General features: G+C 40.3%; 1 protein-coding gene and 1 non-coding gene across 2 annotated transcripts; one reads left to right on the top strand and one right to left on the bottom strand.

Moving 5' to 3' along the window:
• Positions 1 to 6880: 6880 nt before the first annotated feature.
• Positions 6881 to 12064, bottom strand: LOC102080397 (trace amine-associated receptor 8b). Its single transcript, XM_005472805.3, has 2 exons — positions 11871 to 12064; positions 6881 to 8260 (listed from the first exon to the last, which is right to left on the bottom strand). Exons 1-2 carry the CDS (start codon positions 12062 to 12064, stop codon positions 7192 to 7194), a joined length of 1263 nt encoding a protein of 420 aa, XP_005472862.3. The 3' UTR covers positions 6881 to 7191.
• trnat-agu (transfer RNA threonine (anticodon AGU)) lies at positions 9166 to 9239 on the top strand. The gene has a single exon. It is a non-coding gene; the product is annotated as a tRNA-Thr (tRNA).
• Positions 12065 to 14190: the final 2126 nt, after the last annotated feature.

The following is a 14190-nucleotide window of genomic DNA, read 5'->3' on the forward strand; positions in this document are numbered from 1 at the left end:
ACAACCTATTTTTAAAACTGCAAACTGGGAAAGTCTAGCTTCTGTCAAACATTATTCTTCTGCTAATTATTCATCTTGTGGCTGCAGAAATTTCTTACTGTAGATTTTTGAGACTGATAATAAAGGTGTGAACTGTAATGTGTTGCAGCATATGAGAGCTCTGTAGGATTTAAAGATTTATCGGATCTTCACAAGCCAAAATTATTTGTGAAGGGTGGAGCATTATATTTCTTTTTTGTGAAACGGGTCCAAAGTGACTATTACTGAACTGGTCTTTAGCAGCCATCTCCATCGTCATCAGCAGTCTGTTCAATAAAACACAAAGAGCCCCTGCTGTACAGTTATTGCTCTCTGCATGGGGTCTCTCTCAGAAACCTTTGCAGCCTCAGCTTGATGTACTTTTCTTAGAGAAAGCTCCCATCCGCTCCCATTTTGTGTGGGTCACACATTACATGGATGGATAGCCTACATTGCTGTGCCAAGAAAGTTAAATTTAAATCTAAAGTCCAGGAGGAGTTATAGTTGACAGATCTGGTAGCAACCACCACATCTCTTTGTGAGCCAAAAAAATCAAGTATTTGCATGTTTATATTAATTATATATGGGTGCACACTAAGTTGGGCTTGGGCTATAATACCCATATGTAATAATTAGCGAATAGAGATCAAAGTAAATAAAATAATGTGCAAAAGTCTTGAGCTTCCTCTCATTTCTTTATATTTGGCTTCTAAGGAGCCAGACTTGACCATACATTTCAAAGGAATGTATTTAGTTTGTTAAGCTATTTAAGACTGACCTATGAGTCATTCAAGCATTAAAAACTGAGTGAATGAGTGTTGTCTTCCTATAACTGACAACTTAGCAAAGCACTTTAAATTGTATCTCAAGGTACATTGTTAATAGGAGCCTGTAGCAAAAACACATAATTTGATCCCATTTTGTTAACAGTATCAACAAAAAAAGGATAAAAGGATAAAAGGAAAGAGTAAAAAAAAGGATAACACTATTTGATGGACACATTAGCCAAAAACCTGGCATATCTCAGCATGGTCTGCAGTGTCCTTTAAAAACATCGATAGAATAGAATAGAATAGAATAGCTTTTTATTGTCGCTGTTACAAGAACAGTGAAAGGCAGTTTGGCATCTCTCCGTGTGTGGAGTACACAATAGCGTAAGTATTTACACATAGAACTGGACATGTGGAGGATAAAAGTGACAGGCCTAAAAAACTATCAACAGAAGATGACAAGTATCTGAAAGTCATGTCTTTAAGAAAAAGGAAAAAAAAATCGAGCCTGACACAGGGCCTGAGAGCTGTATCGGGCTTCAGTTCTGCCGCCTACTTTGCACCAAAGCCTCATTAGAAATGGTTTCAGTGGAAGGGTGGGTGTCAAGAAGATATTCTTAAGGAAGGGAAATAGGGAGAAAAAGCTGATGCATGTCAAATTACACAAGAACTCTACTGAAACTCATCAGCAACAAGTTTTATTAATCCAAATTGTAGATTTTTGATTGAATGCAGATTTTGATGGTACTTTTTGGAAAGGAACTGATTGGCAACACCTTTATTTTTCAGCCTGATAATGATCCCAAAGGCACGGCCAGTGAAGTAAAAGCATACCTGTATACAAAAAACACACAATGAAACACAATCAGTCATGGATTAGTCTCCCCACAGTCCAGACCTTAACATTACTGAAGCAATGTGGGATCATCTTGAGAGAGAAAAGAGCAAAAGGCAAAGAAGATCTTTGAATGTCCTTCAAGAATCCTGGAGAACTATTCCTGAAGACTACTTAAAGAACTTAAAAGAAAGCTGACTAAGAGCGTTCAGGCAATTTTAATAGCAAAATATAAAGAAATGATAGATGACTTTTGCATAGTACTATATACTATATGTTATTAAACCATTCAAGAAAAACATCAGTGAGTCACACTGGCTGTAGCCTTGAATTCTGACAGAAAAGCTCTGACACAGACACTCCTGCTGTTTTCTTCTGCACATGCTGGGAAATCTGCAGCTGCAGGAATGGAGTTTGAACCAAACATAAATTATCTACACATTTAGTTTCTGAATGACTGACAGTACAGTGTGAAAATCCCTTTGGGCTAAAATAAAAAACATTTAAGATGTAAATCAAGTTTCTAAGCATTTTTTGATTAATTTTAGGTGAGAAACTTTCAGAAAGTAACACCAAGACTGGTGCAATTTTTTATTTTTATCTAAGTCAAGTGAAGCAACTTCCAGACACACTTTGGAAGTGGTGGGTGGTTTTGGAGACGGCTGACATTTGATTTTGCCACTAGAGAAACATAAAAGTGCTGTGATGGAAATAAGAACAATAATTAAATGTGTGATTAAATTGTGTTAAAAATGACTAAGGAGAAAGAAGATGGAAAATATATGAATATTATCTCTGAAGTCAGGAAGAAGTATGAGAAAGGGTTCAACTTCCAGCAGCGGTTGTAATGTTTACATGCAGCCTTGGATGCTTTACTCCTGTCGTACTCGTTTCATAACACACCGAGATTCATGATGCCTGGCAACATTTTTTCCACTTTTCATTCATCAAAATGTTCACACAGGAGTTACATGTTGATATTCACAAAAAGTATTATCCACTACCAGCATCTTTATTTACTCTAAAAGTTTCTTCCAGAGTATTTGATGCTCCAGCTTATTTTGTTTTGCATTTTCCATCAAGATAACCTGCTCATAATCTATACACCTCATCAAAATACCGTATTTTCATTGGTTTCAGTTCATTTTCAGGTGCTCAGATCAGTCTGATATCTTATCAATCATTTTTTGTATGAATGAGATACCTGTTCCTGCTTAAATTCAGGTGAAACTGAAAAACAAGACTGCCCGCGTCGAGGTGATAACAGTCTGGTGTGTTGAAGAAAAGTATATTCTACTTGTCATGAAAGTTTCTCCCCTGGGATTTGGCTCATTTATCCCTCGCCCACCTGCGGTCCCAGGTGTTTCAAACCTCTGGAGATGATTTGCAGTGAGCGCCCGCTGTCAGCATGATTCACAGGAGCTAACTGATTCAGAGTCTTGACAAAAAAAGGAATCAAAATGTCACACAAAAGATTCTTTTAGTTTTGCTTCTTATTTATTCCATTATTTATTCAATTTAGCCTCGCATGCAGGTATCTCATATGAGATGAAATTCAATAACACAAAATACACCATGTCAGAGATTGTCCCGTGTGAGACGTGGAGCCTGGTGTGCCAGAAGGGTTTGTTAGTCTTTTTTCTCTCCGGTAAAAATAATTGGAATCTGGAATCTGACTTGGGTTTTGTAGTTGAAGAGAGAGGTCACAGAAAACAGTGTCTTGTATTGGGTCGATGTGGTGCTTGGCACCGAGGGCTGTGTTTAATCTTTAGGAGAAGGACCAACTTTTCGTTCCTATCTCAAGCTCACAGCAGACCTAGCCGCTTCTTCCTGTGTGACCTTTTAGATTGGAGACCTAATCCTGGGACAGGTACTTTAAAGGCATTTGGTAAAGTAGGAGGGATATATTATGTATCACTTTAATTTTTAGATGTCTAGGTTAGACTGCTGCTTTGCCCGCGTGTATTCCAGGCTGATAGGCTACTGCACACATGCTGCTCAATGTACACAATTTTAAATAGTTTTAATTTGTATTCTATTACAAGATAAAGATTTCTAATTTGTTTCTTTTAGTAATAATACATAGCACTTGTGTTAAGTATATTTCGCACTGTACTGAACTGTATGTTTTAAAATGGACTAACCTTGGTTTTCCTTTTTCCCCTTTTGGTGTTAGACAGTGGAAATGCTGCAGAAAGTTCTGTGGTTTCCTGACTGCAACGTGGTGGGCCTGAACCGTGGTGGTTTGTTTATTCTAAGCTCCTCACACTAAGTAGCATGACTGTTTAATTTAGTTTAGGCTGCTCACTGTTGTCTGGCAAGAGCTGTGTGTGTGTTGTAAGCTTAGATTATTTATTATTTTTATTAGTAAATCTGGCTCTGCCTGAACCTAAAACTTGTTTGTGTCAAGATAAAGTCAAGTAGACATCATTTGTGTACTGGACCCACAAACATAGTGTGTTGGGTGACACCAAAACACAAATGCAAAGATCAAATAAAGTCATTACTCATGACATCCATCTGTAATTAATGGAAGGAAAAAGTGTGCTGTGCGACGTTGTGTACAGCACAATATATACCTTCATACAGACGTAAATGCCGCACTCTGAAAGCTCTTTTTTTCTTTTTCTAATTAAATGAAACCCCGAGCTGGTAGCTGTTTGTGGACTGAGGGGAATAATGAGAGCGTGACACATCAAAGGGTCTAACTGACAGTAAAAAAAATCAGAGGGAGATAACTGATCGCTTTGTTGCCGGGGCAAACTTAGAGAAAAGTGCAGGTGGTATGTTGAGAGCTATATGTTTAAGCACAGCCCGCCTTTCCCACAAAAACCTCATCTTTCCTCACATTAGGGTAAGATTGTGAAAATGCACAGTGGGTTACATTTTGCAAAATAATAATAGCATCATCAAACTGATGATGACAGATGATAAAACAGCACAACACTACTGACCAAGCAACAGTGTTGACAAGGAGTAAATGAGACCGTAATGAAATGCCTTCTCTACTCAGGTTTGTTTTTTGTTTTTGGCCCCAGACCTGGGACTGAGTCTGAAGGAACAGGCCAACAGTGACATGTTTCTGGAGTGCTGTGCCGACCTGATGATCAGTGACGGCTTTCTTTCTTTTGCCTCCATCTGTTTCAGTCGTCTTTGTATCCTCAGCTTTCTTCCTCCTCCTCTTTTTCTTTCCAAAACCACTTCAGCGCCAGTCAATGAGCTTCATTAATGTTAGTCAAGGACAGTGATGCCAACGTCTCTTTTCTTTATTCTCTCTCTTTTTTATTGTGACCTTCTTTTTTTATTTTTGTTTTTTTTGTTCCTCCACACTGTGACTCAGCGGTTTCTGTTCCTGGAAATGATAACTTCCACAGTAATTGTTTTCTTTCATGTTTCAATTTCACCTTCTGTGCAATGGAGGCCGTTCAGAGCTAAAAGCTTTTAAAGTAAGCACACATCACTTGCTGATTTCAGCCACCCCATCCCTTTTATTATATTTAAATTTTTGGTCCATTTCCCAGAGAATGAAAAGTTTATGATAACGTCTTGTGATAAATTTGTGATTTGTGATTCAGCAAAACTGCTTGAATAACAAATAAAAGGAGGAAATGTGTGTGTGTGTGTGTGTGTGTGTGTGTGTGTGTGTGTGTGTGTGTGTGTGTGTGTGTGTGTAGCACATATATTGTCTCCAAAGACCACATGGCTGCACACAGTCCAAAGTCTGCTATTAAACTACTACAGGTTAAGCTTTGACCTCAGTGTTTCTTCATTTAAAATAATGACAGCATGGAGTTTTGCTGTGTGGCATTCTGGGATCTGAGCCTCCATCTATGAAGCAGTCCCCTGCTTTATATGGAAACCTATTTCTGCCACTGAAAAAACAAAGAAACAATGCTATTCATAAATCAAAATTCTGGACTATTATATTAAATTTTCACCTTACTGCTAAGTTTAAGTTAGGAAGTCTACATTTTGACTTCTGGTTGGCTAAATTGTTTTCATTGGTGGAAACAAGCTTGTGTAGCTTTAATAATACTCACCTCTGGAAAGGTCAAAGAACATAACCTCTTAGACATCATTAAGAGACTCAGTATGGTAATGTATCTTACCTTATATTGATGGTGGCTTATAGCATATTCTTATTTTTTGTGAAAGCATGTTTTAAATCATGTTTTGTATCCAGCCTCTATTTCATTTGAGATATTTAATGTTGTAGCAGGCCAAGGGGAGGAGCCACTAACCCAAAGACTTGTGGGACTGTTCATGCTGGCATTCATGTGTTAACTTAGAAGGTTATAACAGATTTTCCAGTTATGTTGTGTTGATCTATTGTTGTTATTGTTAATTTATAACCTCATTGCAGCTGTTTGTTCTGTATTGAGTGTAGCTAGCATGGCCACCATGACTGAGACTGCTGTACCAGTTAATGACCTCTGATCACTGTGCTGCTTGGGGTGTGATGCATAATAAAGTTGCATTCCTGTAGTTGAGCAGTGTATGTAACACTGGAAAAATTAGAGATCTCTGTCTCTTCCTTTCACTTAAGCTCATATATTTAATAAAATGTAGACAACACATTCGTAGCCAGACTCTGCACTGTGGTATGAACTCGCCAAACTAAACAGGCACATCTGCACAGTAGCTTCACATAATTCTGAATACAACAAGGCAGACAGCCTTATTTGAGGGGAACCACTGAGTAGTCCATGTTTTTGCCAAATGTAAAAGTGTTTGGTATCCTTTTGCCATGGCAACAATTTCGGTTTTATAGAAGAACATTTTCTTTGTTACTTTGATGTTTGAATCCACACACTGGCAATATAGAGAGCCATAGACAGGGAAGAGGCTGTGGCCTTTTTTAAGTTGCTGAAGTAAAAAGAGGCATGAAATTATAGCAGAGTACTCTCAGAGCAATAGTGCTGCAGAAGCAGTCGGTTTCATAGCAGAAGGCTCAGCTCCATCTCACATGATCAAAGGTCTTCTTTGTTGACCAAATGTCATATAGGCTAGAAAAGTTAGAAAGGGCTATATGATCTATGATTATAGTAAAGCATGTCAACAAACTAAATACTGCATGTCTGGCCTTTGATGTGATTCTCAGTGGGGCCTTTGGAGGAACTGAATTGGGACCCCTGCTGTATACTCTCAGTCTTGATCACTTAATGTTGAAGTATCTCACTGGGAATCAACATCATCGGTCTTACTAACAACTCTGATGTTGTGATATCCAAAGATAACATGCACAAACTGTTTTGGTTTTCATCGGGTTTTAATTAATTACACTCAGGCAAACAATCATTCCAATAACTGAAACAGGCTTCAGTTTTTAAATGTTTCACAAAACAAGACAAATGCCCACAGAGAGAAACAGTTGTGATCTGAAAAAGCTCCATGCTTTTTATCGATGTAAAAATAAACTGTAATTTCACAACAGCAATGCACAAAACATGCAGGTATGTCTCTTAAGAGACTCACAATGTGTTTGAACAAAGAGTTTGTGCAAAAAACAACCATCTAAATGATGCGGCCCTCCTCGTGTACGACCTTCGTCTTTGGTCCTGGGCGATTTTAAGTTTTGGTGGTGTTTTTTCTATGGAACGGCATCAGCAGTTTCTGTGCCCGCAGCCTGAACTTCTGATCCCTCACGCTGTAAATAATGACATTCCAGCAACTATTGGTAGCCAAAATCCAGAAGGCGAAAAAGGAAAAGTTGCACCATTTATTCCCCAAAACGTTCCCGACCACAAAGACAGCGATTGGAGTGAACGATACAGTGAAAGCCACAGTTAGAGTCCCGATGGTTTTGGCTGCTTTAATGTCTGAGAATGTGGGTTTGGTCGTGCTTTGGCTTTCACTCTCGGCCAAGTGTTTCCTACGTCTTGAGTGCTGCCTGATGCTGGAAAGAGAGATGATGTTAATGACCACTGTGCCACCAAGGAGGGTGAAGTCAAACGCGGGGAAGAGGAGGAGGATGTTCCAGGCCTGGCTGGGGAACTTGCCAATTGTACCCAGAGCGTAGTTACACATCCGACTGCAGGAGTTATACTCCAAAGCAATCTCACTGCTGAAAACTATCGGACACACAGCCAAGAAGAAACTTCCCACCCAGGAGAGGACAATTAGGATCGTGGTCCTTTTACGAGTAATTACCGAGTCCTTGTGCAAAGGCCTGAGCACGGCGATGCTTCGTTCGATTGTCAGAAAGAAAATAGTCGTAATGGAGACCAAAGTGCACCCAGCAAAGATGGGGCCGATGATGTTGCATGGGTGAAAACTCACCGATTGTGAGTTGTACGAGGTCCACTCCGGTGCCGAGTCAGTGACCATGAGATAAACCTCAGCGTAAACGGAAAGCGGGACCACAAATATTCCCACTGCCAGATCGGCCACGGCGAGGGATGCCTTCAGGTATCCCTGTGGGGTGTGGAAGTGCTTGGTTCCCAGAACCACAGCAAGAGTCACCAGATTTCCAAACAGGGTGGCAAAGATCAGCAGCACCATGAAGAGCACCATGAGGATTTTGTTGGCCAGAGTGCAGCAGCACACAGTGCAGTGTGCCTGTTCAGTTCTGTCCAACATGGTCGGCGTGCTGGACTCAATCATTGGATAAACCGATGCTGGACATTCACATCGTGACCTAGAATGAACACATAACAAAAATAGTGTTAGGTGTGAGCTGCTTGTGCTGAAATCAGGGAAGAAAAAAGACACAAATCTGGAGACTAAATATCAACTCAGCATGGCTCTAAAGTGTGTCCACAGTATCTGTTTGTTGGTAAGTAGTTATATTTACAGACCAATTAATTCAAATAATTAAACAGCAGGAAGTAGAAAGCTGAAAGCTGTTCAGCCAAGCCCTTATAAAAGAGCAACAACAGTAACAACAGTGGAGCAGCCTAATAAAACCAGGAATGGCATTTAGCTACACTTTGGACATAGTAGTACACAAACTGTATTCGAATCAACACAACTGCAGCTTATTTGTGGGGCAGTGTTGTGCTTTAACTTCTTGGAATTAACGACTGTCCCACATCTTCAAAAGTAAGGAAATGTAGACATATTCACTTCTTGAAGAAGACATCATGCTTGCTGCATTCGGTCTACTTTTTCATGTCAAAGTTTCACTAAATCTGGCAAATATATGATGCAACTCCCGTATGTGTTATATTTTTCATGACCAGTACACCACAATGTCAACACCTGCTGTGTTAGCACTGAACCTTTGCAGAGGACATTAATTGGGTGAAGTAGAATTAGCTAATGTAGACGTAATTTGTACGAAAAACTTGCCTGGATTATGAGTGTATCATTTCATTTATTTGCAGGATATCTGATTTGCATCTCTACTTGGCTTGTTCCCCTTAACTACATGAACCTTGGAGGAGGATTATGGGTCTTGTAGTATTCAGAGCATCAGCCACACATGGCCCCATCAATTTTACAAATCTGTGTATTAATTGCCTTAATTAATTCTTTAGTCAGCCACCAGATGGCCTAAAGTTGTACTCCTCCCTCCATCACCTGACTCCTGTCCATTATAGTGGTGTCGTGGCTTAGCTGGTTAAAGCGCCTGTCTAGTAAACAGGAGATCCTGGGTTCAAATCCCAGCGGTACCTTGAGGGCTGTTCTCTTCTAAAAAGAACTTTAAAAAACTCAATATAAATACCAGGCCTGTTATTGATCATACAACAAATATTGCTTTGCCCCACCCCAAAAAGAATAAATCCTTGCTCAATCACTGCCTAGTCCTCAAGCTGAAATCACTGACATTTGTTCCTATGGGAGCGACTACCACAATGATTCCCTGATGGTTTACCGTTGCAGCCCACTGATTCTTTCCCCCATTGGAATGACACAAAAGCTATAAACAGCTAGCTATTTCTGATTCTGTCTAAAATATCGGCTGATTTTCAAATGAAGAATGATTTTCATGAAGACAGAACTAGTTCTGCACATGCGAGGGCTAGTGGTATCCAAGGCACCCCCATAGTGCATGATACATGATCACAGTGTCCACAATTTGACTCATTGTCAGGAGACCTTTGGTGCATGTTACACCCAACTCCTCTCTCTCTCCCATTCGTTTTTGTCAGTCAGTGGCAAAATGTCCCCAAAAGAAATATACAGGGTTTTTTTTATGCCTTTGTGCTTTTCAACCTCCACTTGAGCCTTTATCTGCCTGCCAACCTGTTCCTCTCACCTGCCCCTGCTCCTGTAGAGGTACCTATCAGCTCAAACAGAGACCTTTATGGTAAACTTAAGAGCTCAATGCACTATAACATAAGAAATAAACACCACATGAACAAAACAGAGCAGACTAATTAGGAATCCATTGCAAAGTAAGAAAACGCAGCCGAATACAGCCAAAAGACTGACAATATACATGTGATTTGACTCAAAACAAGGCCATCTGCATTTAAAATACACACGCAGACACAGACAGATACCATCCAGGTGTTCCTGGTATGGGCGATCGTGCCTCAAGAGTTGGGAGTTCGACTTGTAATCGGAAGGTTGCCGGTTCGAGCCCCGGCTTGGACAGTCTCGGTCGTTGTGTCCTTGGGCAAGACACTTCACCCGTTGCCTACTGGTGGCGCCAGTGTCCGGCAGCCTCGCCTCTGTCAGTGCGCCCAGGGTGCCTGTGGCTACAACGTAGCTTGCCATCACCTGTCTGTGAATGGGTGAATGCCTGGATCTGTAAAGGGCTTTGGGGTCCTTAGGTAAAGCGCTATATAAATACAGGCCTTTTTCCAGGCCATTTAATAAAGTGAAGTGTGATTTATTTATTTATTTATTTTTTTTTAAAAAGCTCACACAAAATAAAAGATTTTTTAATGATAACAAACATTATAATTATTTTCGCTCTTTGTCGAACTGTTTGTAATCTTATGGAATAAACAGATGTGGGCTGCACAATTGGCGCATGCGCCCTGCGATTCTCTGCTCTGCGCCCTCGCGTGCGGGGCATCTGGATGGGTTGGATGGATGGATAGATAGATGGAGGGATGGCCTACAACTAACTCCAGCACGAGGTTAGATGACGTAATAATCTGACAACAACTGTAGTAGTAAACAAAACCCAGCTGACGCTCACAGCCTGTTTTAATCTACAGTCTGGCAGGTTCCTGGACAGCCTTCTCGTGGAGCACCAACATTTTACATTGGAATAAACTAAACAGATGCATTACTGGGATTTCGTTTTGTGCAAAAAAGTAGAAATCAATTACACGATTAAATGTAAATGTAAACAACGAGATTTTGTGACTTTTTAAGGCCACCGAGTCGCTTTTCAGACACGCACCAGCTGAAACCTCCATCCCTGCATGGAAATCCATACATGGTAATCATGGGAGCCCAATGCGCACGGAGAGCACAGTTAAGAAATCGAAAAGAAAAACGCCGTGGAGACATAATGTATCCAAAGTTAGATCAAAGTTGAGTGAAAAATAAAAAGCGTTTTTTAGCGCTGTCTGCGCTGTTTTCTTGGACATTCAACTTCAGAAACAGAACCAATGCGCAGCTACAGGCGTCCCTGTCTTCGTGTTGCCTTTCAGTGTAAGATGCGTTACCCAGAAGGGTTTTCTTTCCCTCTGTGGCCATCATCTTCTGAGCGCAGGCATGCAGACAGCTCACGGATATCCTCCCGATAATTGTTTAGATAAAATCATTTTTAAAAACTTGAAAGGAGGTAAAATAACAAAATTATAAATAAATAAGTTTGTTCCAGCGCGCACAGATTAGCGCTGCCCTGCATGAGTATGTGCTCCTTACAAGATTCCACTTAAACAAATGAAATGCCCTTATTACTTACATGTAATATGCGGAAGATGGATGGTTGGATGGACTTACATGAAAGTTTTTAACTCAGTTACTTGCTCTGTATTTCAAAAGAATGAACAAAACGGTTCCTGCTGCTGTTGGGTTTTTTTGTTGTTGTTGTTTTAGCGCACTTCTAAAATCACAGTGCAGACCTCTAAGACCCGTTTCTACATATTACCACACATTATAGTGTCAGTTCTTATAAACGAGCTAATCAAGGTTTGTAAATATCACAGTTGAAGTCATGTCTACTCACTTTCAGCTTTACATTCATCTCAAGACGCAGTGAGAAGCAGTCCGTAAAAAAAAAGCATCTCCCAGCTGGTTATCCCCAAAGCGGACTTTCCACTGCTGTTTAAAACATCCCACAGCCCTTTCGACGAAAATTATGAGGGGAAAGAGTCCACGAGGAGAATCACAAAACTCACTTTCTGTTGTTCAGATGTTGTGTGGGAGTACGTGTGCGGGAAGTTGGATTTGTGGTGCCGGGCGCTGCGCTCTGGTCCGCACTGCTCCGGAGACACTGTTTAAGTGTGTCCTCCACTGGTTTCTCCATTGGCTGGGGATGATGATGATGATGATGATAGAGTCCACCTCCTATAATATGACGCTGGCTGCACATGAACGCGTGTGTGCTGAGGATGAGGAGGGTGGTGAATCCTGTTGCTGTATCCAAGTGGTTCATTTATCGGGGACTGATTTCTTGTCTATTTTTCATTATTTACAGAGAACCCATCAATTTCATAAAGCATTCTTCTTCTGTTATTATTATTATTATTATTATTATTATTATTATTATTACTACTACAGTTCTGCACCTGTTTAATAAAACCAACCTTTTGCCACCTTTATCTGTGAATTAATGCAGCAGTATGAAAATTAGGTCTCATCTGACTCTTCCAGCAGGTTTAAAATTATGAAAATCATATTCATGATATTTTTTTAACCTTTTATCTGACAGCTCACAGTTGCATGGCTGAATTACCAGCCAAGCAATATAGGGTACCTGCCACAACAGTCCAAGGTCCCGGGAAATTGAACATCTGGCAGCATAAATACATCTGACAGAATGGCAAAGACCTTAAAGGGACATCCTCCTTTACCGCCTTATCCTGCAGCCATACCTGAGGAAGGGTTCTTTCATTAGAATCTAATTTCAGGGTCTTTTATGTGTTAAAAGTGACAGTACAGCTCAGATAATCTGGGGTTGAATTTCTAGTATACATGAGATGTTTCCAGATTTTGTCGCAGGCAAAGTGAACCAGTACAGAGGGTCCCATAGAAAATCAGAAAATCCTATTAAAAATATACTAGGACAATTTCTCAGAAACTGAATACTAAAAGCTCAAAGCACATTGAAGTGTAAGCCCTCTGCAGAACGGACATTCATTGAGACACTGAGATTATCACCACAGCCTGTGGCTATCTCTCTGCATAACTCCTGCAAATCCACATTGCAATAGTTACAGACCCTTACTATTTGCACATTGTCTACAGAGAAAATAACAATGTTAATATGATAAGAGGGGCACCTCAATTTCAACTTTATCTATATTCAATTTTGTGTAATATATTGGGATGTTTGTATAATAGAGCTATTTTGTAATAAATTGTATGATCTACATGGTACTTTAACTTGTTAATTATTGTTCCCACTGTCTTGGCGCAACTGTGGCTACATAATTTCCTCGGGGATTAATAAAGTTTTATAAATCTGATGATTCCGGTTGCTACTGTTGTAATATATTCATCACCTTCTACACACACCAACAAACCAGTATTGCTGCCTGCGGGCTCAGATCCGCTCTTGAGGATTTGGCCAAATCTCTCTCAGAAGAGTTGTTTGCTTTCTAATTGCTTTTTGGCTTTATGGCACCACGATAGCATTAGCATTCCCCTCCCAACTGTTGTCTGTGGAAAAGCTGAAGCCAGAAGATGGCAGCTTTTGCAACAGTGCATGCAAAGAACCGATACTGCAAATTAACAATTCATTAATTGCCTCAAGTGTGCCCATTGGGAACCACTGAATTACGAGGTGTTGATGTCCCATAACAATAAGGCAGCAGCTTTGAAGCACAAGAATCAACCGCGAGGAAAAGAAGAAGATCACAAAGAAGATTCATGCATGTAATGAAGGAGGACATGCAGAGGGTTGGTGTGAAAGAGGAGGATGTCAGGGTTAGGGTGAGGTGGAGGCAGATGATTCGCTGTGGTGACCCCTAAACTGAGCTGTTGCACACAACTGTCACAAAAATCAGATAAGTGTAGTAAAACCCTGTCACTCAAGCTAGCCAGCACATCTTTATTTCTTTAATTCTTCAAAGCACCCGTTTTAGGAGCTTTATAAACACTATGACTCCTCTGAAGTGCATAAAACTCTTCCTGTGTTGTGTGAAAGTATCATTTATCTGCAGGTTGGGCTCCAGTTCTGCGGTGGGCAAAACAAGACAAAAACATAATCCCATGTTTGTCTGTGTGCGGTGGGTAATCCTTAATCCAGTGTTCACAGCAGGCGACTTCAGTCTGATGCTTCAGCTGCCTCACAGTTTGGAGTATTTGTTTCTGCAGCCGGGCAGTGACATGAAAAATATGCATTATACATATTTTAATATGACACATAAGAAATGACCTGCACGTTGGTCCTTAATGAAAATGTGCAGCGATAACAGTGCAAAGTGGAGAATTAACAAATGATAACAAAACGAACTTACAGTGGCGAAGCAGCGATAAAATCAAATAAACCTTTTT

This window comes from Oreochromis niloticus, linkage group LG11 (genome assembly GCF_001858045.2).
Source record: "Oreochromis niloticus isolate F11D_XX linkage group LG11, O_niloticus_UMD_NMBU, whole genome shotgun sequence".
NCBI lineage: Eukaryota > Metazoa > Chordata > Actinopteri > Cichliformes > Cichlidae > Oreochromis > Oreochromis niloticus.

What these genes read in the sequence shown, in the direction of transcription:
- LOC102080397 (XM_005472805.3), bottom strand. Translation starts at nt 12,064, where the DNA reads ATGTGCAGCCAGCGTCATATTATAGGAGGTGGACTCTATCATCATCAT. An exon ending in CAACATCTGAACAACAGAAA is followed by an intron (nt 8,261 to 11,870) that starts GTGAGTTTTGTG and finishes TGTTCATTCTAG; the next exon opens with GTCACGATGTGAATGTCCAG.